The following is a 27,822-nucleotide window of genomic DNA, read 5'->3' as shown; positions in this document are numbered from 1 at the left end:
ATTAGCATTTGGTGTAAAACAATGTATAAAGAAAAATTTGAACTGTTGAAAAATATAGTTTCAACCTATATACCAGACTGTAGATTTGTGTATCAGGAGGGGGGGGATAAAGTAACTCAATACAGGCTTAGGATATGAATGAGTAAGTATTTGTTATTGCTTTAAGGGATTTTTCATAATTGCTTGTAACAGTTTTATAATCATTTACTTAGATGTAGGTCTTCCAATGCTTAATGCATTATAGAGTAGTACTTGCTCACGTCTGCGCAAGGCAATCCTCAAATCAGAACTCATTGAGTGATAATTGTAGAGCTCTGACCTTACGTTTAATGAAACAACCAATGGTGATCTGTTGTCTACCACTCTTCTTGAGGCCCTCAGAGGTCCAGCACCAAACATCATAGGAATATTGTCCTTGTGTGATTTGATACAACCCTGGCATCACTACTTTCTAAGTCAAACTTTGTATTTTTTTTACTTTTTTTCATGAGAAACCTGATCTAAGGGTTAAGGACTCTTATCACCCCAACTAGTTGCATGTATTCTTTGCAGGAAATTGTTCTCAAATCTAATTGATCTGTTTTATACAGAAGTAAACATTTTCTCTGTATTTATAATGAGGAGTAATTACAGCTAAAAAGATTACTTAAAAATAAAGCAATTTCTATATTTTAAAAGCATATGAATTGACAAATTAAGTGATAAGTTGACTAGGTACCTGGCTAAGTGCTGGACAATCTCCATATTACAAACTGTAACCCTCAGCTTAAGAGTTTGAGACAGCAACAAATATATTAGTAAGATTTGTTTATTATTTTGCTAGGATTTTGAATCAGTGAACTTCATCCTTTTTCTTTATTAATATAATTTTTGCTTTACAGTTTACAACATCAGTTATTATAGATTGCCTAATTTCTATGGACCTTTTGCTTTTGATCTCCTGTTTAGGAGGGCCAGTTCCAAGCGTTGTTAATAGTATTCTACATTTTATAAGAGACTTTAAGTGTATTGGAAGAATCTGTTGTTGATTCATCTCCAATTCCAAATATGGCTGACAATTTCACTCTATCTGAAGCTTCTGATATTAAGAATGGTAAGTTATCTAATTATTGTTCTGCTAACAAAATAGAAAGAAAATGTTTTCTTCTTTTTTGTTACTTAAACCAATTTTAAGTAAAAAAAAGGAAGAAAAAGTAACTATCTTTGCACATTTGTCATTGAGGGAGAAAAAAGTTGTTTAAAAAAAATAAAATAAGAACATATTCAAACTTAATTTCTAAATTCTAAGTTTCAAATCTTAAAAGTAAATAATCCCTGCTGAAAGGAATTTTCCCTCCATTTCTTTAGATATGCATAATAAAATAAACATACTACTAAAGTTGAGGTCATTATGAGGTATCTACAATGCCTTATCTTTAAACTGTGGATCAGATTTAGTTTTTTGTCTAAACCAGATAATGGTTTCTGACTGAATTAAAGATTAAAGAAAAAAAAAACACACACAAGATAACAGTAGGCTATAGTAATCACAAACACAGCACTAGGAAATAAAGGATAAATTATGTTAAAGGATACTACATAAGACATAAAATCAAAGTTGCAATGCAGTATTCTTTGCATACCTATACAGAAAGTATACTTACGTTATTTGAAAATACTCTGTGTAGGGTGTCCATTTTTAAGGGAGTTTTGTTTTGGTTGCTCTTTGTAACATGGGATCAGTGAAATTTGGTTGGAGTTGGTTTGTTTGATTTATTAAGAGATTATCTTAAAGCATAGACACGGTTGATATTGTCACGGTTTTGGATGCTCTTGTTGTGAGACTGATAAGTTGTGTATTTCTTTTGCAAATACCTCTTGCTTCGACTGTTGTAATGATAAGTAGAAGTGATAAGGATGATAATTTTATGAAAACAAAAGTTCTTTTGCTGCTCATAAAAAACATTTTATGAATTCAAAGTTAGTAGAAGAAAATCTTTTTTCTCATATTTAACAGCATCACAACATACCAGAAATATAAATTACAGTGATCACAAGGGTTCCAATGTGTCACTAGAGAAAGTGTTAGGGGAGGTTGCTCTTAGTGATGGATTTGGGTGATATAGCTATTGAAATTTCTTATTTTTTTGGCCAATCTACCTCTATTTACTTTAGAAAGTTTGATAGATGTATCAAATGCCAGCACTGCATATTCTAAAGTAGAATCTCTTCAAAATACTCTACTAGAAAAATTTTGCAGTTACTTTCCTAAGAGAGCAACCGATTCATTCAACACTGACTGTCTATACATTTCAAAGTATGTTAAAAAGCTGATTCCTGAGAAACGAAGATTGTTCAAAGAAGGGAAACGCCAGCAAGCTATTCTTTTGAAGAACAAAATTTGCAAACTGACACGCAAGTTGGCAAAAGACTACTATCAAGGTAAAGTAAATGATTTGTTCCAATCCAAACCCCAACAGTGGTATAAAGAAGTTACCTAACTTGTAGGAAAAGAAACAAAGTGTGTCAATTTTAACTTGGATGATACAGATACCGAATTGGCCAACCAACTTGACGCCCACCTGGTTAGTATTGTACGAACTCTACCTCCCTTGCGCTCAGATGAGATAACACATCCACCTCCAGACTATCGTGACCTCCCAACAATAACGGCCATTATGGTGACCAAAAAACTTCGAATGGTAAAACAACCAAGTGTCACACCAATTGATATCCCAATCATAATCATTAACGCATTCCCAGACAAACTTAGTCAACTACTTTCAAATTTATTTAACCACACTACCTTTAGTGGCAGCTTCCCGTCTTGATGAAAAGAAGGATATGCGACACCAATACCTAAAAAAGACGTACCTAATGATTTCACTGGAGTTTGGCTGATCACTCTTACACCGGTATTTAGCAGAGTCTACAAACAATTCCTCTCATCCTGGCTAAAGGAAAAAAACATGAGCATTGTGGATCCAAAACAATTTGGTGGTCTTCCCAAGACCTCAACATCTCAATATTTGGTAAGCTTTCTGGACAAAATCCTCAAGAACCTAGACAACCCTGGCTACTGGATAAACCTCATAGCAAAAGATCTGAAAAAAAGCTTTCAACCTGATCAACCACAGTAAACTCATCAAAAAGTTACTTTCAAGGTATAGCATCACCCCTGCTTAAGTTTGAATCATTGCCAGCTTTCTCTTTGATTGAAAGTGAAGCACCAAATATAAGAGCGCATACACAACCAAAGTTCAAATCTACTCTGGAGAGCCACAAGGAACAACTCTTAGTCCTCTTTTGTTTCTTATTATGGTTTATAAGCTGGCAGAGTCCTATCCTGAAAGATGAAAGTATGTCAATGATCTATCATTAACTGAAAATGGCCACCAGGCCTCCCCAAGCAACGCGTATGGTATCATCAAGGACATTAAGAACCAGGCTGCCAATAACAACATGGTAGTGAATATGGACAAATCTGTTGTACTTCCGATTTCTTTCCTAAGGACCAAACCAACCTATTATCCTCCGTTACACCAACAGCAGATGGTGATCGTAATTAAACTGCTAGCGGTCCATATTTCGTCCGAGAAGAAGTGAGACAAAGAAGTAGGAAGCAAAGTCAAACATGGAAATATGTGTATCTCCGGTATGAAGTTGCTACCTCGTAATGGTGTTCCTGTTGAGCGTCTTCTGAGGTTATATCTTTCTTTCATTAGATCTATCTTAGAATATTGTTATCAATTATGTCATTTCTTCCTTACTCATGACCAGTTATAGACTTAAGGAGCAAAATCAGAACCATGTCTTGATTATTGCAACTAAATCTCCTAAAGTCCCCTATATATTGCTCCTCCAAAAATTTAAACTTGTTACCCTTGAAAAAAAAGACAACAACTTAGTTTTGAAGTTGGATTTTATATATAGATGTATTTTATTTTAATTTATGTCTTTTTTTTGTTGACCATGTAAGCATTGTGAAAATTGTATTTGTTTTGACCGTGTCACTGAATGAAAAAATTGCTTATGGTATATGTAGACTTTGTGAATTAATTACTATTGTATTCACGAAAAAAGAAAATACAATAGTAATCAGCCCAACCGTGTAGGCTAAGTGTTTTGAAATAAAGGAGATTTTGATCTGATTTAATATCGGATGTAGTTTCCACGTTTTGCATTGTCTAAATATTAAAACGGCTTCAAAAGATGGTTAAACAGAGTTATCCACGATTAAACACGATAAAACAGAGTTATCCTGTTATGCAGGAAAATTTTGGCAGTGGTTCCAAAATTGCACTGTCAAATCACTGGAGCATTTACCCTATAGATGGAATTTTATTGGTAGCTGACTAGTTGGATATTTTAAACACAAGTTATATCTGAGATCTTAATTGCGAACTAGTCTAGTTAACTATATACAAAGTGTAGGCTTATATAAAAATTCTGTTGATAGCTCACTATTTGGCTAATTCCTGGTGAAACCTATATATAAGTGTGGTCTAATAGCCAATTAGTTAGCTAGTCTAATCATTTTAGAACTGTTGCCTCCTTCCAAGTATATTGGCTGGTCATGCCTCCGGTTGGCCAGTACCAGACCAAATCCCTGGGAAGTAACATACTTTTATTTCTTAGTCCCAGATTGCCAGTTACTGTTATTTCCATTGCCCCAACTTTTCCCCAGACCCTGGATACTTCCTATAGTAAATAGGCCTACCAGTTTTTTATTTTGGACAACAGAAAAAAAAATCGTAGAATCTTATTACATTACTTATAAAGAGTGGTTGCCACAAGTTATTGTTTGTAAGCAGTAACTCAAGTTGCTTTTTTTTGGGTAGTAAATAGTTTTCAAATATTGTGAAAACCCCTTTAAAAATATAATAATAACTTAATTACTTATTATAAAGAAAAAATTAATTAAGAAAAAAATATTGCTTAACTTAATATCCTCCCCCCCCTCTGATGGATAAACACAGTGATTTATAAATATTTATGAAATTCATTTTGTTAATGTGACTCATTTATTCTTGTTAATGGATTAATATTTGGTATAAAAAAGTTTATAAAAAAAAATTTAATATTGTAAAAAATACTTTTTTAATATCTATCGATGCCTGTTTTTTTTTCTATCAGGAGAGGGGGGAGGGGAATAAAGGGAAGCATCAAAGGCTTAGGAATGAAATGATTTAGTATTTAGACGGGCTTTAAGAGATTTTTCATAATTTCTTGTCACAGTTTTATGATCATTTACTCAGAACTAGATCTTCCAATTCCTAGTACAATATAGTGTAGCTCTTACTCACATCTGTGCCAGGCAATCCTGAGATCACAGCTCATTGAGTAATAATTGTAGAGCTCTGGCATTACGTTTAATGAAACAACCAATGGTGATCGGTTGTCTACCAGTCTTCTTGAGTCCCTGAGAGGTGGGAGGACCAAATATTACAGGGATTTTGTCCTCATTTCATTTGGTAAAACCCTGGCATCACTACTTACTAAGTCAAACTTTTATTTTTTTACTTTTTTTTTCACGAGAAACCTGACCGAAGGGCCAAGGGCTCTTATTAACCAAAGTAGTTGCAAGTACTCTTTGCAGGAAATTGTTCTCAAATTTAATCGATCTTTTTCTACAGAAGTAAAGATTTTCTCTATATTTATAATAAGGAGCAATTACAGCTAAAAAGATTATTTTAAAAGAAAGTAACTTGTAGGCCTATATTTTAAAAGCATATGAACTGAAAAATCAAGTGATAGCTTGACTTTGTACCTGGCTAAGTGCTGAACAAGCTCCATATTACAAACTGTAACCTTCAGCTTACAAGTTTTAAACAGCAACAAATATATTTGTAAGATTTGTTTGCTATTTTTCTTGGATTTTGAGAAATGGCATGATAGAGATATGAGCTACAAAACATCATTTTGAACCCTAGTTTAGACTACAATTTATTCTTGAACTGTCAATCTTCTATTGCTCAAAAATTTCCAAGCTGTAAAGAGCTATTATTCTGCAATTTTAATTTAAAAGTGTTTTTGTACTTAAAATAGGGCGTATATACGTACAGATAGATTTTAATAGATACATTGTTAAAACTTTTATTTCTACCTCTCTTTAATAATACAAAATGAAAAGCGAATATTATTCTAATGATTTGGATTGTTGAAGCTTGTGAACCTCATCCTTTTTCTTTATTAATATAATTTTTGCTTTACAGTTTACAACATCAGTTATTATAGATTGCCTAATTTCTAGGGACCTTTTGCTTTTGATCTCCTGTGTAGGGAGGACCAATTCCAAGTGTCTTTATAATTTTATACATTTTATAAGAGACTTTGAGTGTATTGGAAGAATCTGTTATTGACTCACCTCTAATTACAAATATGGCTGAAAATTTCACTCTATCTGAAGCTTCTGATATTAAGAATGGTAAGTTATCAAGTTATTGTTCTGCTATCAAAATAGAAGACAAATATTTCCTTCTATTTTGTTACTTAAAAGAATTTTAAGTAAAAAAATGAAGAATATGTAACTGTATCGTTGCCCATTTGTCTAATCTTCACAATTGAGGGAGAAAAAAATTGTTTTTTTAAGTAAAAATATATTGACAAAAAAAAATTGACACTGACTGATCGATCCCAAATATTATCTAGAATAATGAAATGAAGAAACTACGAATGACACACATAGTTGGCGCGTTAGTCTTGCGTAATTCCAATTTAATCTACGATTAAGTTAGAGCATCGCTTATCGAACTTATTCCCTTAATATTAACTTCCTCGGATACAATCTATACAAGATAACAACGAATATTTATCCGGAAAATTGTCAACTGAAACGCTAAGGGCAACTAGGCGAATAACAACATTCCTCAAGTTTAATCCACAGTAAGCATAACTTATTAAAAGCTCCCTGAAGGCTATCGTCAAACTTCAAGAAAAAAAACATTCTTGAATTTTTTATTGATGGAAGTCGGAGCTATTTTTAAAAAGGCAGAAGAACAATTCTCTCTACGGAGACATATTATCAAATATGTTAAAATATTTTTTGTAGAAACCGTCATTCTTTTCTCCTGCTAGTGTTCCTTTTTTTGTACATTAGAAATAATTTATTTATAAAGGGAAAATTTTCCAATGTGTCAGTTCCAATGTGTCAATAGAGAAAATGTTAGGGGAGGTCGCTTTTAGTGATTGATTTGGGTGATATTGCTATTAAAATTTCTTGTTTTTTTGGCCAATCTACCTCTATTTACTTTACCGCATGTGTTTCCATCAATCCATTTTCCTAATTAAAAAGAAGCCAGTAAAATAGCAGCACTATACATTAATTTTTTAGCAACTCAATTTTTTGTACTGAGAGGCTGAAAAATTAGGAGCACCTCACCCTTCAATATGTGACACTCTTTCGAGTGTCACATTGTTAAGGGTGAAATAATCTCTACTTAATATTTTAAAATAACTTATTTTGGTTGAACCGGTTTTTATAAAGAATTGGGTCCCTGTTTTCTGTTTCCTGGTTTTACCTATCAAAATTGAGTATAATTATGAAAAAATCCATTTAGATACAAATGAAACCAGATTTTTTTAACATTGGTAAATTTTAAATTTTATTTCTACTGTACTGAACTAAGGCTAATTTATTTTACAAGTTGAAAATGCTTTATCAAGCGACAGAGAGGTTTAGTTGAACTTCCTAACCTCTAATGCCTCCTTATATTTAACATGTCTCCCTGGGAATTTTCTGGAATATCTCAGGGCAATGTAAATTGGAATCTGACTTCTAACAATACGGCTCTACATCTTTTGATGATGAATCTTAACATTTGCGGGTTCTAATGGAAGCTTAGCCTTGGGTTTAAGTTTTTAGATTAAATATGCCAGTTTATTTAGATTTTTGAGCATATAAAACTATGGGGGATTTTTTGGTTAGATTGGAGGAGTGAATAGCACACAAAAATTATTCACTTTATAAGATGTAATGTTTCTATTTGTATTTTCGAAAGGGTGGAGGGGGGCTAGTTTATTTTTGTATATTTAAATGGTTAATAAATTGTGTTTGTAGCTGAAGGGGTTTCCCTGAAAAGAAATTTATTTTCACAGATTATTAATTTAAACTGGTTTTGGTTGCACTATTGACTTGATCTTGTTTTCAGATGGCAATCAGTATAAACAAGCTCTCAAAACATTAGACATTATAAGAGTATAGGATGTGGTATATTCAGCATGAAATTCTATGTGAACAGATTGATTATGATAATTTATTTTCAAAGCAAGAACAATACAAATGTCACAAGGCGCCTTCCTATTGACGATACTCCTGTAAACTTATACTGCTGTAAGATCAAACAACGAAACAAATACCGCTGAACAACTCTTGGTTGACAACATGTCAATTTATATTTATTTGAATAATAAACATCAAGAAAAAATCACTCTCTTGTCTCTTTTATGCTCTCTTCTCGAAATTCACTTTCAGAAATCAATCCGCAGAAAATAATCTATATTTTGCATCAATATTTTGAATTGACGAGTAATAGAAGACAGCTATTGCAATTATATTAAAGGGATGACGGAGTTTAAAGGCAAGAGGGTGTTGGGGACGGGTCAATTGGATTAAAAAGGTTTGTGAGGGTATGGTGATGGAACAAAAGTAGATTCTGTGGACGTAGAGAAACGTCTTTAGGCGTATTGAATTGTCCAACATCGGGCTGGGAGGAGGACATGATTGGAGGTAAAACATTAAATGATCAAGATGAGAAGGGGGATTCGGAAGATTTCTACCTTGCCCTTAAAAGAGTGGGGTTTTAAACTTACTATCCACTGCTGCTGATGGATGAGCGACATTTCATGATTCATCAGTACAATATAAAACAGAACAAAGGTCAACAAGGTAAAAACTGCACTTATCAGACAAGGAAATAGCTGGACTAAAGTTACGACAGATACGTCTATATAAAAACTTTCAGTGTTTATGAAACTCGTAAAAAACACAATTAAAATAGCTACAAATCATATTTTCTTTTTTGATATGTTCTTAATGTAAAACAAAACTCAAAATGAAACTTTGATGTGAATAGATGTATAAAAAGAATTGGCTTATTATGTTGATTCCTAATATATAATATTCATTAAACTTAGTCTTACCAATCAAAAGCTACAAGCCTCAGAAAATTTGCCTGATTTCACAAAAATGGTGATAACACTCCGAAAAGTCGTTTAAGTTTAATAAAAGTCACACCATCTGATTCAGTTTTTCATATTACCCTTTCTTAGAGTTTTCAAGCCCCCTTTTGCAAAAATGTGATATTTTTTTTTGCACGTAGCATCATATAGGCGTGTTTTTTTTTCATGGGATTCTGTATCTACCACCAATCTCCCGAAGATTTTAATTGGGTAACTTCGAATAGCAATTGTAATGCCCCTCCCCCCCCCCAAAGTCGTCTTCTCAAAATTTAAAAATTACTCACTGAGGTAATTTTTCTTTAATGAAGGAAGCTTCTGTGGAGTGGACTTTGCACAGGAAATTCTACAATCCTGCATGCTGGAAGAATATCTATTCAAAATTCTTTCTATTTGTCTCTCTTTCTCTGTTCCGAATAAATATTATACATGTGAAGATGTTAAGAGAAATGGTCGGCAAACTTATTAGCCAAAGAGGCAAGTATGAACATTACAATAATTTTTAAAGAATTGGGAGCCAAATCTCCTTCTTTAGTTAACTTTTTTTGGTTACTTGTTTATTATATGGTACACACTTGAGAAGTGAAGTTAGGTTAAAAAAAAGTGAAACTTTTGCTGTATCATTTAAGTCACAAGACTTGTCAATCGCTATTTATGAATCCTGAATCAGTTTGAGATCTTCAATATGCTCTGTGTTTATATTCAACCAGATTGTAATTGTTCTGTTTTTAATGGGTTTGGAACACACTTGTAACTTGAATTATCTTCAAAATGTTAGCTTTTGTTCTTAAAACATTTAATCTTTAACAAAAAATTATATATGTTCTCAATAAATAGTAGATTTTAAATTAAAAAAATAAAATTCAACTCTTTTTTTCGAAGTTTTTTTTTTTTTAATGATAATATTATTTTGCATTTGTATATGTTTGTGCCATAGCCGCACTTAAAAAACAAAATAGCCACATGAGGCTCAGGAGCCTCTGTTTTCTAAATTTTTTGAGTATCTCATTACATAAAATTTTCTTAAAGAACAAGGTGTTCTATTTACATCCCTTTGTTTTTTGGAACTACATCTTTGCCCTAAATTTACTAAATACTCTAAATACTCTAACTTGAATACTACTGCTTATGACAAAATTCAGTACCAAGCTGCTCTGCTACTAGAAACGTAAGATTTTTGTTTGCGTCGAACGCTTCACACAGTACTGTCTGATTATTATATTCAAAAGTTTGGACCTTCCGCGTTTTCCAAGTTGCCTTCGGATCTAGTAAAAAAAAGATGCACAAATATTTCTGTCAGCGGACACTTGAAGTTACAGGCTAAGGGAAACTGAGAATATCTTCATACATAGAGCGCCAATGCTAGACTTGGTAGATGATTACTATTCAGTATTAACCAGGGTCGTGTCTAGGAGGTTTGAAACTCCCTCCCGAAATAATTCTTGGATTCGTAAAATGGTTTTAAAATGCAGGAATAAATAAACAATCTTATCTCCTCCATCCCCCAAAAGATTGGTGTTTTTTAGCAGATAAAATCTTAAGTTCATTTTGCATGTTCAGTTTTTTTTAGCTTCACATAACGATCTTGAGGTCTCACTTGATAGTCTAATTAAACGACATATAAGCATGAAGAAAAGTACCTAGAAAAAGATAAGGATCTTAGATCCTTGAAACATTTTTAAGCAAGAAAGTCTATGTATTATATCCTCCTCCATTGAGAGGAACCAACCTAATAACTTTGAAATAAAAAAATTAGAAATTTGAGACAAAGAAACAAAAAAGAAATACTTTTCCATATAATTTAGATCTGGATATAACAGCATTTTCGTATAGCTTTATGGTGGAAATACAATCAGTCGGACGGGTACTCAAAAGAATCTGTTGATAGTTTCCTCCAATATTCTAATCTTGATTGGGAGAGATATCTTTCTATTCTTGGAAACTTTTTTAATTTTCAAAACTTTCACACATCACAACTGATCCTTATTGATGAGCATAAAACGTAACCCTTCTTGGCTCCTGATTAAGTAATTACAACAGTAATGTTATCAGAGACAATATTTTATACTTATCTATAAAAAAGTCCATGAAGTTTCCATTTTTTTTTCCAGAGGCACCTCCTATAGAAAGTTTGGTCTTATAAAATTGGAGGGAGCTCATTCAGTTGAAAATCAGAAGTTCTACTGCCATTTATGAGAATGAAAATAGATTGAAGTGCAACTTCCACCCTGCCCCTTTTACGCTGTATTTTCCACAAATGCATTCAAACATAACTTGTTGAAAACCATTTTTTTAAAAATAGTTCTAAAATCTAATAAAAAAAAAAAAAAAAATGGGGTCAACAAATACCCCAGAGCCCGGCGGCACGTGTTGAAAGTTATTCTCTGGGTGTTTATAAGGTTTATATGGAAGGGTCGGTCTAATGAGCTTTGGAGGGGCTCGTTTGTTTGGAAACTGAAAGTAATCTTTTTCTATTTAAGAGTCAAAAGTTATAGGAGGGGAACTAGACCCCCGTTCTCTCTGTATACCGGTGAATACGAACAAAATATTCAGATATTAATTTTTTTTAAAAAAAATCAAAGACCAGATAACACAAACTCCTAGGTTGACACAACCCTTCCAGAGCCTGGGTGCCCGTGTAAAAGTTGTACCCCGGGACATATAAGGTTTTTATACAAGGGATGGTCGCATAAACTTTGGAGGGGGCTAGTTTGATTATAAATTAAAATTTTTAGAGCTCGTATTAAGAGTTAGAAGGGATTGGAGGGCAACTAGCACCTACCCCCTCACCCTATTTCACCCAAAATCATCCCGTCTAACCAATGAAAAGTAGTTGACAGATCAATTTAAAAAAAAGTCTAGGGTCGACACACCCCATCGAGAGTCTGCGGGCCCATGCTGAAAGCTATACATTGGGACGTGTATGTTTTATTGGATAGGGTGGTCATATAAACTTTGGAGGGGGCTCGTTTAATTGGAAACTGAAATTTTTAGCACCTGTATCCAGAGTGAGAAGTGATCGGAGGGCAACTAGCCTCCCAATGCCCTCTTTTCCCCGAATGTATCCCATAAACATTTTGAGATACTCATTTTCTTAAAGATAGTTGAAAGATAAATTAATCTTTCACGGAGGAATGCAAGGTTTTTATGCAAGGGGTGGTCGTAGCTTCGGAGGGGGCTCATTCGATTGTAAATTGAAAGTTCTAGTGTACTCCTTAAGAGCGAAGTGATTGGAGGGAAACTTGTTCCCCCCCCCCTCCCCACGGTCTCTTTTCTCCAAACGCATCCGACCAAAATTTTTAGATATTCATTTTGCTCGAAATAGTCCAAATATCAGATAAAAAAAGATTTGGAGTCGATACAACTCTATGCAGCTCTGGGTAAGTGTTGTAAGCTATTCTCTGGAGGCATGTTACGTGTGTATGGGAGGGGTGGTCGTATAATCATTGGAAGGGGCTCGTTTGATTAAACATTGAAAGTTCTAGTTCCATTTTAAGTGTCAAAATCGGTCGGAGGAGAACTAACCCTCCCAAGCGCTTTTTTCCAAGTAAATTCGATCAAAACTTTGAGATAGCCATTTTGTTCAAAATAATTCATAAATCATATAGCAGTGTCTCTGGGGTTGACACAGCCCTGCAAATCCCGGGGTCAAGGGTTGTAAGTTATTCTCGATGGGCATATAAGGTTTGATGGAAGGGGATGGTCGTATAAACCTTGAAGGAAGATCATTTGATCGGGAATTGAAAGTTCTAGTTCTCCATTTTAAGTCAAAAATGACTCTTAAGGCACCCCCCCCCTCTACTTATTATTTTCCCCAATTGTATCTGAGCTAAAATTTGACATAGCCATTGTGCTCAAAATAGCCCAAAGAATACGTCACAACGCTTTCGGAGTTGATAAAACCCCCAGAGCCCGAGGGTAAGGGGTTTAACTTAGGACACGCGGCATATAAGGTTTTATAGAAAATGCAGCCGTATAAATTTTAGAGGAGGCTTATTTGATTCAATAATCAAATCAATCAAATATTTTTTATAAAGAAGAAGGAGTTCTATACACATAACCTTTATTTCTGAACTACATCTTTGTCTGAATTTACTGAATTGTCTTTTCGTTAAATGTATACACATTGTTGTCAAACTTCTCTTATATATCTTTTAATTATGTTTTTAGAAGTTGAACATGCTTTACCAAGTGACATTAAGAAGCAGGTTGACATTTCAGACCCTTTTTTGTTTCCAAAACTAGAAGATGGTCCGACGACCACTTTTTCCAGCATTTCGGTGTCATGTAAAATTGAACCTGAGTCTCAGGAATTTGGCTCGCCATCTATCACCGATCAAGGTAAAATATTCAGAGCTCTGGGATCAACTTAATAAGATAGCAATGACTAGTATTTGACTAGAAAAAGTACAATATTAGTAATATAGAATTAACAATTAATAGAATTAATAAAAAAGTTATATAGAAAAAGAAAGAGTAAACTCTAAATTGAATGCTATTACTTACTACTGAATGCGTTCCCACCATCAGGGGACGACGCCCTCATTTCAGAGCCATATTTGACCACTGTTATCACTGTAGCTTTATTTTTCGTTTGGAGACGTATTTTTCTTCTATTGTTCCAAATTTAATTTTCTCAAAAACACCCCTGGGCATTGTCTATTCTTCTTTAACATTTTCATTGCATCCACCACCTTTACTAATAATAAACTTACTTAAACTTCACTTGACCACTTAAATTACAATGGCTTCCCAGTCTCGTAATCTTTTTATTTCTATTTAAACTCCTATTTCTCATCTTGTTATTTTATTAAGTACGTCACTTCTTTTAATTTTTCTATACTTTATTCAACGATTATTCCTTTGTCATTTCACTGTTTATATCCTCAGCATTTGGTCGTGGGTCGCTAAAATTTTGAAATGTAGATTTTACGGAATTACGCGAAAAACGAGAAAAAGAGGCTAATAATAGACATAATCTTAGGAAGAGCTTCCAAGAACCTCGATAATAATTTCTTATAGATTTAATATGTACGGTAATCCTCCATTTAATAATAAAAAACCAAGATGTATATTTGTTTATTTCCAATTACGGAAAAAAACTGAATTAAACGGTACACCGGAATAAGATTGGGTAGCGAAAATTTAAGCTAACTTAAATCGTAAAGCATAAAATGCGTTTGAAGAACTGTCGACTGAAGATGCTGGCTGATTTGAGTCATGTTCGGAACACATGCTTTAAAAATCTACAATTAAAACAAAGACAAAGTCAGATGCCTAGAAAGAGTTCTACAGACTAAAAGACATAGAATGGAAATGGTTATATATTAGAAAATATACATCAGATGAAACGAGATTAAGAATGGGAGGCAGAAGTATGGGGTTGATACCATTACGACAGAAGAGAAAAATAGATTTTGATTAAATAGTATGACTAGAATTAGTACGATTTTAACTTCCCAGAGTATTTTACTAGAAGTAGTCCCAATAGAGGAAAACACATTAAACAATATCTTGGGTTGTAGCCGATGATAGCAAAAAAATTTATGCGTTTGCCGAATCTTACAAAGATCAGTGAAAATTGGCCAGAAGTTTGGTTCAAATAGCTGTTGATTTTTGTCACTGACCAAGCCTACGTGCCGACTAGCGTCACCAATATATAGTAAGTCCCCCGTATCAACACTGTTACAGCAAAATGCTATACTTGAGGTAAGTATTTAAGATGATTAGCCTGGGTTAGAATATAAATTTCAAAGGATTTTTTTACCGTTCCTAGAAAAATAGTAATTTTTCTCTTCCATTATCTTCTCTTCAAAGCACCGTAGATTTGATCCTGTCCGATTAAGGCATTGTCGAAACTATTTTAGCTGCTAAAAAGACTTAAAAATCATGTTATCTATTTTAGAAGATCGTATAAGTATTTTATAGGATTTTTTTTTATTTTCAGGGGTAATGTTCCACAGAAAGAGACGGGGATATTTTCAGGCTTTTTTTCCAAAACTAAGTAAATTAAATGTTTAAAAACATCTTTTCAGATGAAAGTTATGAGCAACATTAAGACTTTAAATTAAAAATAAATATTCCATATATAAGAGAGGTTACACATCCGTCTGCATTTAAATTTATAGACTTCAGTATTTTAATGCATTGCAAACGACTGTTGTTCCAATTTAGCAGCCTTTTTTTTTGTCAAAATAAAGATCTTGGAGTCGTTCTTATTTTACTCTCACGAGGTAATCGTATCGAACAATGAATGGTCCTAAATTATCCAGAGAGTAGTCACTGAAATTAAAATTAAAAGTTATAGTGCCATTTTTAAGTAACAAAACAACTCTGTTCAGTATAGACTAAAAGTCTAAGCATTTCGGCATAACCTGAACGTCTACAACCCCTGGCGAAATGACTTTTTCTTGGCCCTTGTCATTTGTTTACTTATAGGATTTGCTTATAAAAGGTTTACGGATATTTTTTTTTTTGGGGGGGGGGGATTTCTGATGGAATACATTTTCCACCAGAAGAATTTTCCATGAGAAGAAAAATTTCTAGGGGCTTTTCGGGCCAGTTTACCTCTAAAACCGTGGAAATTATGACCCTAAAACTGATTTGATTTTTTAATCTTCCCTCCTGCCTTCACATTCAATCGAGCTTTAGGTAAAACAGCTCGTACTAACAAGCTGTAAATAAAGAACAGTCAATGTCACTGATAAGTGAAAATCCAAAAGTTTTTATTGAAATATAGGCAACTGAAATTCACAATTAAATCTTGGATTATTTTTAATGAATTCAAGTAAGGTATAATAAAAGGAGAAAACCTTGTAGCCTGGTCTACAAAAAGAATTCTCAAAGCACACATTTTGAGCTAATGTCCAATGTCATTTTTTTCTTCGTATGTGTGTATATGCCTTCCAAAAAGGTTACATTTATAACAAAAAGAGCAAAGATATTTCATTGCCATTCACGACACATGGAGGGTTGACAGTTTATAAGCACTTAAAAACAATCGAATTATTAGTCTAAGAATCTCTCAGAAGACACTCATCCAAAGGGAAATGTAACCATAGGCAAATTGCAAAGGCAAATTTAATCATATTCGAAAGAGAACAATATAGAACAGTTTTGCTTGCTTCCAAAGGCTTTACTTAATTAAAATGCTACCCTATTCCTGGATTGTGTTTACAATTGCATCGACAAGTAAATCAATTCAGTGTGCTTAACCAGAATGAAGAACACTCGTCTTCATTACCAGTATTCTTGCTAGTGCAGTTGCAAATGTTCAATATTTAGATAAATGAAATCAAAGTATAAACTAGAAACATACCCCTGTTTAGGCCAAAATTTCTACTCAGCTATTCAGACAACAAAAAGAGAAAAAAGAGTAGATAAAAGTAGATGAAATCACAAGAACAAAATTAAAAACCAAGGCTGAAAGGTTCCAAAACTATGCCTTTGATAATACAACCCTCTGAAGCCCCTGCGGATGGGTCTTTAAATTAAAAAATTTGCCCATTGTTTATGTCTAGTATTTGTTATTTGGAAGTATACACGAATTAGGGGAGATTTATGTTTGGGATAGGTTTTTTGTAGATTTTGTTCCTGGAGAGAGAAATTTTCATGGGAAATTTTACACTAAGGGGATTTGACATTTGAAATTATTTTTATTTGTTTTACTTTCTCTGTGCCCGGTTTGTTTTGCATGTGGAGATGTTCCAGGGGAATTTTGGGCGTTATTTGATTTCGCCAAAAAAAACCCGTGGAAGGGGGGGGTTTCTGAAGTGATCGGAAAGATGATTATAGCTTAAAGTCTGTTTTCAAATGAAAATATGCTGAGGATAATTTAAGATATGATAAACGCTGGCCACCCTTTTAAAGTATCTGGTTCTCCCTGTTCTCTCTAAATGGCATTGAACTTCGATAAATTTAAAAAAAATTTGTGTTATAAAAATGAAGTTATCAGAAATAGATCTACAAGCCGCACAAGTCCCAAGAAAATTGTATTAAGCCTCATAACTTGCCTAAATCCTGATTTGTAGTGTTGTAATCAAGTTAAAAAACCAGTAAATATTGAGCAGTTCATCTAAAAGGCCTACAAAGAATGTGATTTGTTTAGGCTTCTTTTGAGTATAATAATTCCTATTCTTGCATATTTAATTTAAGTCTTTTTATAACCCTTTAAAAAAATAAATTCCATCTAAAGATTTTGGATATAAAAAAGGGATAAAACATTGGTTTCAAAATTAATTGTTCATTATAACTAAAAAAAAGTTCAAAAACAAGTCTGCAATGTTTTCTACTTATACTGTTCAGCCGGTTAAAACTTTCATTTCACATCAATGTAAAAAAAAAATATAACAGTCGCCAGTATTTTAACCCTTTATATACCCAAAAACCACAGAAAGAAACTATCATTTTCAACGGTCCAAAGATGCTTAAAATTTAAGTTGCAAGGAAAGGAGTTGACTTCCTAAGAACTGCTCCATATTTACAAAAAAAAACTGTCCTAAATTAGAAAAAAAAATAGATATGTGGCTTAAAATCCTATTCAAATCATCTGATTTGTGCTGTCTAAACCTAGAATCAAATAAAAGCTGACTCACAACAAAATTAAGGAAAATATCAATTTTTCAGCGATTAAGACAGGTTTAGACCAGTGTTTCAAGGTATTGGCAAAGCCTTAAAATCATAAATATCTTGTCAAGAGCTTGAAAACTCCTTCCTTTAGCATAGCGTAGTCTAAAAAATTTGTCGTGGACGTTTCAATCTCTTAACTCAATAACTTTCCAAGATCACAAGAAGCCCCTCAACTAGAACTTTGATTTAGATTATCTCTTAAGCGCTCTTTCAAGATGTAATGATTGATGCCACACAGTTTTTCCAACCCCCCTCCCAATAGGGTCAGATATAGTCCTTAGCTATGGGGTAAGACATTCAAATATTTAAACAAAAAGTTTGACCAAAATATATGGTTCCTAAACAGGAATAATGGGCTTCTATTTCTGGACAAAAAAAATGACTATTTCCAATTTAAAATGTATGTATAAATAGTTAGTCATTAAACTTTTGATAATTTCCATTTATTCAATTTAAGAAAGTGGAAACATTTTGTATTTCTGTGAAGTAAAAATTGTGTTTTGGTCTTGAGAAGTTATGGGGGTGTAAGATACAGGTTGGATTTACATCGACAACTCCGGATGGATCCTCACTATGAAAGGTTCAGCAACAGTCATAAGATATAATAAGTACCGTGCGGAAAGCAAATGACGTAGAATAGATCACGCTATCTCTTAATTCATGTACAACATTGTTCGGAGAGTCTGTAGTTATACCCACCTCATCTTAGTATTCCTATTTCCTCTCTTTTCGTTATTATTCTTTCCTTCGTTATTTTTCTCTTTATTGTCCCTCCTTTCTTTGCAAGAAAACAGGAACAGATGATCCCCGTAAACGCAAAGTTCTTCAAATTTCAAATAAATGAGCTTGTTGTATTTGTTAGTAATATATTGCTTATTAACGATAATACACCAAAATAAAAGATACTTATTTCCGTTATCTGTCAATTAAGACAAGCCACAACGCTAGTTACGATGATGTTGCAGCTCATAAAAAAGCTTTTATTTGCCTCTTTTACTAGCACTGAGCCACTTAAGCGTTAAATCTAAATTGAACAAAAATGTAGTTTTTTTCGGAAGCTTTTTCTCTGTTTATTATCTTGGCTTTTTAGCTTTTACCCCCCCCCCCCACTCGGTTTATCTTCTGGGGTGCTTGTCCCCCACCCTCCTGAATAATGCTCTGCTATTGTGTAAAGATTTTCAGTAGTATAATGAATTATAGAACAAACAGATAAAGAAAAGAAAGAAACCTAAACTTAAATTGAGGTCAATTAAATTCTAAAAGATAAAGGAAGGAAGGGATAAAGAGAAAGAAATTTGAGGGGAGAAAGAAATAAAATCGGGAATCGGCTGTTAATTGTATCTAAGTGCATAATATTTTGTTGGACTTTTTAAGTGTCAAGTGTATTAAGTTAGGTGTATGCACTGTTAAGTGTAGGCTTATATACATTGTTAAGTGTCTATAAGTATAATATAATTTCTTAAACTCTTTATGATTGTAGAATCTTTTAAGTGTTTTAACTGTTATATTTTTCTCCGGGTTGAATTTTAAATATTATTTTCTGTTATTTCTATGAAATGAAACAGATTTTTAAATCATAAATTTTCATTCATCCAATGTTTCTCAATATAATATATTTACGTAATACTCTTAGCTGTAGTATTGACATTTATTTTATTTTATCCCCTATTTTTAGAAGTAATGAATTCAGCTATTTGTGGCATTAGTGGAGAAACTCAACCGAATCTCTTGCGTTACAACTTCTGCGGAAAGACAGAGAATTCATCTCTTATACTAAAACTTCATATAGACACTGGCTGGGAAGAATTTTCACCAATAGAATGTGATATCTGTCCTGCTGTAGTTAGAGATTATAGAAGCTTTGTGGCTCATTTTATTGAGCATCAAATGGGAGAAACAAGAAGATGTCCAATTTTTTCGCAAGAGAATATTCATAACATGAAAGAACATTTAATTTTACTGGGTCATTTTTCAGAAAACGAGTCTGAAATAGTATTACAGGGTGGTACCTCTCAAGTTATTTCACAGAAATTGTCCACAAGTGTCAATTTAAATTCACTTGGGTTGAATTCTAGAGTAACGAATTCAACTATCTGCAGCATTAGCGGTGAAACTCCTATCCAGTGTGACATATGTAAGAAAACTTTTGCTTTTGCTTCAAATTTGACTACACATAAACGAGTGCATACCGGTAAAAAACCTTTCCAGTGTGATATATGTAATAGAGTTTTTGCTCATTTTACAGATTTGCCTAAACATAAACGGTTACATACAGGTTAAAAACCTTTCCAGTTTGACATATGTAAGAAAACTTTTGCCGAGGCTTCAAATATGATTACACAAAAACGAATGCATACAGTTGAAAAACCCTTCCAGTGTGATGTTTGTAAGAAAACCTTTGCTCAGTCTGGACATTTAACTATTCATAAACGAGTTCATACAGGTGAAAAACCCTTCCAGTGTGATGTTTGTAATTAAAGCTTCGTTAAATCAAGTGATTTGACTGGATATAAACGAGTACATACAGGTGAAAAACCCTTTCAATGTGATGTTTGTAAGAAAATCTTTGTTCAATCAAGTGATTTGACTAAACATAAACGAGTGCATACAGGTGAAAAACCCTTTCAGTTTGATGTTTTTAAGAAAAACTTTGTTCAATCAAGTGATTTGACTAGACATAAACGAGTGTACACAGGTGAAAAACCCTTTCAGTTTAAAATATGCGTTAAATCTTACACCCTGCCACAGGTGTCCTCCTATAGAGGATCCTCCCGCGATGGTGTTCTGCATCACCATGCAATTTAACCCATTACTGGGAGAAGGTTTGCAACTCATGAGACTTGTGGACAAGCCAGTGGGTCCTTTTGAGAGTACATTTGAGGGGCCTTCTTCCTCCTCCACCTTTATTTATGACCCCGGGCGAGGGTGTCCCAGATTCTATTATGGACCCCGAGGGACAAGGTCCCCCCTTAGTCCGTGCCTCCTATGGAGGTACCCAAACACGCAAACTACTGATAAATATATATAACTAACTGAATATATAAGTTATATACATAAATATATAACTCACTGACATATTTAACCTACTACTTATAAATATATATAACTCACTGACTATATAAGTTATATACAGAAATATATAACTCATTGACATATTCAACCTACTACTTATAAATAAATATAACTCACTGACTAGGCCTATCTAAGGTATATACAGAAATATATAACTTAGTGACATATTTAACCTACCACTTATAAATATATATAACTCACTGACTAAGCCTATATAAGTTATATACAGAAATATATATCTCAGAGACATATTTAACCTACTACTAATAAATATTTATAACTCACTGACTAGGACTATATAATTTATATACAGAAACATATAATTCAGTGACATATTTAACCTACTGCTTATAAATATATATAACTCACTGACTATGCCTATATAAGTTATATACAGAAATATATAACTGACTGACATATTTAACCTGCTACTTATAGTTGTTATATAAATATATATAACTCACTGACTATAAAGGTTATATACAAAAATATATATGACTCACTAATTAGGCCTACATAAGTTATATACAAAAATATATAACTCACTGACATATTTATTCCGCTTTACCAAAATTTTAATGTGACTTTCTTAAAAAACCTTCATTACAAAACTATCCAGTTGGATTGTATCCAGTTTTTCACCTAGATTCTTGTTTGATTGAATAAAAAAAAACAATTTTTTTTTTAACTGAAAGTAAGGAGCGACATTAAAACTTAAAACGAACAGAAATTATTCCGTATATGAAAGGGACTGTCCCCTCCTTAACGCCTCGCTCTTTACGCAAAAGTTTTTTTTTATTGTTTTAAAAAATAAAGTTGTGTGACAGAAAAACGGAAAAAAAAATTAGAAAAAAAAACTTGTTTTGTTTATTTCATTCCTGAACATTTTTGAATTAATGCAGCTTTGATTTTGGCTCACCGTACACGAATAATTAAAATGAAATTTGCATATTAATTTTACTTTTTTTTTTGGCTAAATGGCTTTCTCAAAATTTTGTTCTGACGTAACTTACGAATTAACTTACGTAAATAGCTTCTACATATGTATGTTTTTATTACGTATATTACAGAGTTCACCCCCTAGTCAATACCTCATTCTTTACGCTAAAGTTCGAATCACAGAGGCCAGTTAATTAGAATAGATAGCTCTTTTGAAAGTGCTAAAAAAACTCTAGTGTAAAGGGCGAGGTACTGACAAGGAGGCAAACCCCCTCATATACATAATAATTTCTGTTCCTTTTAAGTTTTAATGTTGCTTCTTACTCTCAGTTGAAAAAACTTTTTTTTAAATTTAATTTCTTATCGTCTTTTTTTTAATAATCCTGGGAAATCCGGCACCCCTTTCATAAACATGGCCCTTCCCCCAAGGAAACAGCCTCCCTGGAAAGATCCGCATCCCATAACCCCCTTCTCCGACCTCCCCACCCCTAGAAAAAAACCCTTCTGAAACGTTTGTATACTTCCCATTAACCAATGCTATATGTAATCAATGGGCAAAGTTCATAACTTGCAGCCCTTCCCCCGGGAACTATGGGGGATTAAGTCATCCTCAAAGATCTTTTTATTAGGTTTTCAATTATGATGAACAAAATGACCATCTCAAAATTTTGATTGGGTGACGTTGGAAAAAAATTAGCATGGAAGAGGGCCAAGTTGCCCTCCAATTTTTTTAGTCATTTAAAAAAGGGCACTAGAACTTTAAATTTTCGTTCAGGTGAGACCTCTCACGATATTCTAGGACAACTGAATCGATACAATCACCCCTGGAAAAAAAAAATAATAAATAAACACACATCCCTCATCTTCCTTCTGGCAAAAATACAAAAATCCACATTTTTGCAGATAGGAGTTTGAAACTTCTATAGTAGGGTTCTCTGGCACGCTGAATCTGATTGGATATTTTTCATTAAAGTTCTATGATTTTCAGGGGTTGTTTTCCCCTTTTTTTGAATACAAGGCAAATTTTCTCAGGCGCGTAACTTTTGAATGGGTAAGACTAAACTTAATGAAATTAATATATTTGAAATCAGCATAAGAATCTGATTTTATTGATGCATCTATTTATATAAAAATTCCGGTTTTTACAGTTTTGGTTATTATTGAGCCGGGTCGCTCCTTACTTACAGTTCGTTACCACAAACTGTTTCATCACTCAAAAGACTAATTAAGACAACATCTTCACCAACAGAAAAATCTATTTCTAAATTCCAGGCCCCAATAGAGCTGACTTGTGACAATTGATAAATTGAGTGCTTGCCCCCCCCCCTAAATAAATTGCGTGGAGGTTTTAACTGAATCCTGAACATTGTAAGACAACATAGGGTGGTCACTCCAAAAATGCATATAAAATTTGTCAAGTTTCTAACAAAAACTAATATGTAATCTATAATATTTGAAAATTTTTCACTTCTAAGAATTCTTTTGTGCTTATTCAAAGAGCCTGATTCAGAAAAACTTTTCTCATATATATTGCACTAAAAGCATTTTTAACTTGTGTGCACTTGTTTATGCCTGATAAAACATCCAGACTCAGCAAAGCTTCTCCTACAAATATCACACAGAAAATGTTTTTCATGTGTATGCATTCGTTTATGTGTAGTCAAATTTGAAGACTCAGCAAAAGTTTTCTTACATATTTTACACTGAAAGGGTTTTTCACCTGTGTGTACTCGTTTATGTCTAGTCAAATCACTTGATCGAACAAAGCTTTTCTTACAAACATCACACTGAAAGGGTTTTTCGCCTGTATGCAGTCGTTTATGTTTAGTCAAATCACTTGATTGAACAAAGCTTTTCTTATAAAAATTACATTGAAAGGGTTTTTCACCGGTATGCACTCGTTTATGTTTAGTCAAATCACTTGATTAAACAAAGCTTTTCTTACAAACATCACACTGGAAGGGTTTTTCACCTGTATGAACTCGTTTATGACTAATCAAATATCCAGACTGAGCAAAGCCTTTCTGACAAATATCAAACTGAAATGGTTTTTCACCTGTATGTACTCGTTTTTGTGTGATCAAACTTGAAGACTCAGAAAAAGTTTTCTTATATATCTCACACGGGGAGGGTTTTTCACCTGTATCCAATCGTTTGCGTCTAGTCAAATTTGAAGACTGAGCAAAAACTCTATTACATATATCACACTGAAAAGGTTTTTCACCTGTATGCACTCGTTTATGTGTAGTCAAATTTGAAGCAAAAGCAAAAGTTTTCTTACATATGTCACACTGGATAGGAGTTTCACCACTAATGCTGCAGATAGTTGAATTCATTACTCTAGAATTCAACCCAAGTGAATTTAAATTGACACTTGTGGACAATTTCTGTGAAGTAACGTGAGAGGTACCAACCACCCTGTAATACTATTTCAGACTCGTTTTCTGAAAAATGAACCAGTAAAATTAAATGTTCTTTCATGTTATGAATATTCTCTTGCGAAAAAATTGGAAATCTTCTTGTTTCTCCCATTTGATGCTCCATAAAATGAGCCACAAAGCTTCTATAGTCTCTAAATACTGCAGAACAGATATCACATTTTATTGGTGAAAATTTTTCCCAGCCAGTGTCTATATGAAGTTTTAGTATAAGAGATGATTCTCTCTTTCCGCAGAAGTTGCAACACCAGAGACTCGTTTGAGTTTCACCACCAGTGCCACAAATACTTGAATTCATTACTTCTGAGATTAGGGGATAAAATAAAATAAATGTAAATACTACAGCTAAGAATAGTGCGTAAATATATTATATTGAGAAACATTGGATGAACGAAAATCTATGATTTAAAGATCTGTTTCATTTCATAGAAATAATAGAAAATAATATTTAAAATTCAACCCGGAGAAAAATATAACAGTTAAAACAATCCTACCATCACAAAGAGTTTAAGAAATTATATTATACTTATAGACACTTAAAAATGTATATAAGTCTATACTTAACAGTGCATACACCTAACTTAATATACTTGTCACTTAAAAAGTCCAAAAAAATATTATACACTTAGATACAATTGACAGCCCATTCCCGATTTTAATTCTTTCTCCCCTCAAATTTCTTCCTCCAGCTCTTTCTCCCCTCAATTTCTTTCTCTTTATCCCTTCCTTCCTTTATCTTTTAGAATTTAATTGACCTTAATTTAAGTTTAGGTTTCTTTCTTTTCTTTATCTGTTTGTTCTATAATTCATTATACTACTGAAAATCTTTACACAATAGCAGAGCATTATTCAGGAAGGGGGTGGGTGACAAGCACCCCAGAAGATAAACCGAGTGGGGGGGGGGGGGTAAAGGCTAAAAAGCCAAGATAAAAAACAAATAAAAAGTTTCCGAAAAAAACTAAATTTTTTTTCAATTTAGATTTAAGGCTTAAGTGTATCAGTGATAGTAAAAGAGGCAAATAAAAGCTTTTTTATGAGCTGCAACATCATCGTAACTAGCGTTGTGGCTTGTCTTAATTGACAGATAACGGAAATAAGTATCTTTTATTTTGGTGTATTATCGTTAATAAGGCATATATTACTAACAAATACAACAAGCTCATTTATTTGAAATTTGAAGAGCTTCGCGTTTACAGGGATAATCGGTTACCCTTTTCTTGCAAGGAAAGGAGAGACAATAAGGAGGCAAATAACGAAGGAAAGAATAATAACGAAGAGAGAGGAAATAAGAATGCTAAGAAGAGGCGGGTATGACTATTGACTCTTCTAACAATGTTGTACATGAATTAAGAGATGGTGTGATTTATCATCCGTCATTTGCTCTCCGCACGCTACTTAAGATACCTTATGACTGCTGCTGCATCTTTCATAGTAAGGATCCATCCGAGGTTGTAGATGTAAATCTCACCTGACTCTTACGCCCCCATACCTTCTCAAGACCAAAACATAATTTTTACTTCACAGAAAATACACTTTAAATGTTTTCACTTTCTTAACTTTAATAAATAGAAATTATCAAAACTTTAAGGAATAAATTTCGATATATATATTTTAAATTGCAAATAGTCATTTTGATGTCCGAAAATAGAAGCCTATTATTCCTGTTTAGGAACCATATATTTTGGTCAAACTATTTGTTTAAATATTTGAATGTCTTACCCCATAGCTAAGGAATATATCTGACCCCATTGGGAGGGGGCTTGGAAAAACTGTGTGGCATCAATCATTACATCTTGAAAGAGTATTTAAGAGATAATCTACAGCAAAATTCTAGTTGAGGGGCTTCTTCTTATCTTGGAAAGTTATTGAGTTAGGAAAATGAAACTTCCAGGAAAAAATTCAGAGACTACATTATACTATAGGAAGGTGTTTTCAAGCTCTTGACAAGATATTTATGACTTTAAGGCTATTTTTAAGGCCTTGCCAATACCTTGAAACGCAGTTCTTTACCTGTTTTAATGCCTGATAAATGGATATTTCCCTTAATTTTTTTGCGAGTCCGCTTTTATTTGATTCTTGGTTTAGAAAACAAAATTCAGATGATTTTAATAGGATTTTTAATAGGATTTTAAGCCACATTTGGATTTTTTTTTCTGATTTAGGACATTTTTTTTTTGGAAATATGGAGCAGTTCTTGGAAAGTCAACTGCTTTCCTTACAACTTCAATTTTAAGCATTTTTGGACCTTGAAAATGATGGTTTATTTATATGGTTTTTGGGTATAAAAAAGGTTAAAATACTGTTCACTGTGATAATTTTTTTTATATTGAGGTGAAAATGACAGTTTTACCCGGCTGAACATGATAATTAAAAAACATTTCAAAATTTTTTTTGATTTTTTTTTTTTGTTATAATAGAACTAGTAATTTTGAAGCCAATGATTTAGTCCATTTTCATATCCAAAAAATATAGATAGAATTTATTATTTTAATGTGTTATAAAAGGACTTAAATTAAATATGCAAGAAAAGGAATTATTATATTCAGAAGAAGCCTAAACAATTCACTTTATTCGTAGGTCTTTTAGATGAACTGCTCAATATCTACTGGTTGTTTAACTTGTTTACAACACTACAAATCAGGTTTTAGGCAAGTAATAAGGCTTAATACAATTTTCATGGGACTTGTGCGGCTTGTAGATCTATTTCTGATAAATTTTGTGTAAGTTTATCGAAGTTCGATGCCATTTAGAGGGAACAGGGAGAACCAGATACTTTAAAAGGGTGGCCAGCGTTTATCATATCTTAAATTATCCTCAGCATTTTTTCATTTGAAAACAGACTTTAAGCTATAAACATCTTTCCGATCACTTCAGAAACCCCCCCTCCACGGAATTTATCGCAGAAATCAAATCACGCCGAAAAATCCGCTGGAACATCTCCATATGCAAAACAAACCTGACAAAGAGAAAGTAAAACAAATAAAAATAATTTCAAATCCCCTTAATGTAAAATTTCCCCTTATATTTTCTCTCTCCAAGAACAAAATCTAAAAATACTCCATCCCAAGCATAAATCTTTCCCCGAAATCGTGTTTACTTCCCAATAACAAATACTACACATAAACAATGGGAAATTTTAAAATTTAAAGACCCATCCGCAGGGGCTTCAAAGGGTTGTGTTATCAAAGGCATAGTTTTGGAGCTTTTCAGCCTTACTTTTTATTTTTGTTCTTGTGATTGTATCTACTTTTATCTACTCTTTTTTCTCTTTTTGTAGTCTGAATAGGTGTGTGGGAATTTTGGTCTAGACAGCTGTATTTTTGTAAGTTATACTTTGATTTCATTTATCTAAATATTGAACATTTGAAACTGAACAAGTAAGAATACTGGTAATGAAGACGAGTGTTCAACTCTATTCTGGCTAAGCACACTGAATTGATTTACCTGTCGAAGCCATTGTAAATAAAATCCTGGAATGTGGTAGCATTTTAATTAAGGAAAGTCTTTTGAAGCATACAAAATAGTTTTATATTGTTCTCTTTCGAATATGATTAAATTTGCTTTTGCAATTTGCCTATGATTACATTTG

The 27,822-nt window shown here is 33.1% G+C and overlaps 2 protein-coding genes and 1 long non-coding RNA gene across 3 annotated transcripts in view; 2 read left to right on the top strand and 1 right to left on the bottom strand.

Moving 5' to 3' along the window:
• LOC148943878 (uncharacterized) overlaps positions 1–27,822 on the top strand; it is a 404,571-nt gene that overhangs the window by 98,033 nt on the left and 278,716 nt on the right. The window lies entirely within an intron of this gene.
• Positions 189–13,406, top strand: LOC148943882 (uncharacterized). The gene is made up of 3 exons (XR_016142985.1): positions 189–1,093; positions 6,233–6,406; positions 13,327–13,406. It is a non-coding gene; the product is annotated as an uncharacterized LOC148943882 (long non-coding RNA).
• Positions 23,689–24,200, bottom strand: LOC148943881 (uncharacterized). Its single transcript, XM_089101469.1, has one exon. It carries the CDS (start codon positions 24,129–24,131, stop codon positions 23,721–23,723), a length of 411 nt encoding a protein of 136 aa, XP_088957595.1. The 5' UTR covers positions 24,132–24,200; the 3' UTR covers positions 23,689–23,720.

The sequence above is a fragment of the Artemia sp. Qi Xiang Cuo genome, chromosome 15 (assembly GCF_049724085.1).
Source record: "Artemia sp. Qi Xiang Cuo chromosome 15, ASM4972408v1, whole genome shotgun sequence".
NCBI classification, from domain to species: Eukaryota; Metazoa; Arthropoda; class Branchiopoda; order Anostraca; family Artemiidae; genus Artemia; species Artemia sp. Qi Xiang Cuo.
This window is presented reverse-complemented; position numbering and strand designations above follow the sequence as displayed.

Bases quoted from the DNA above. Each gene is read 5' to 3' on its own strand.
- LOC148943881 (XM_089101469.1), bottom strand. From the start codon at position 24,131: ATGAATTCAACTATCTGCAGCATTAGTGGTGAAACTCCTATCCAGTGT.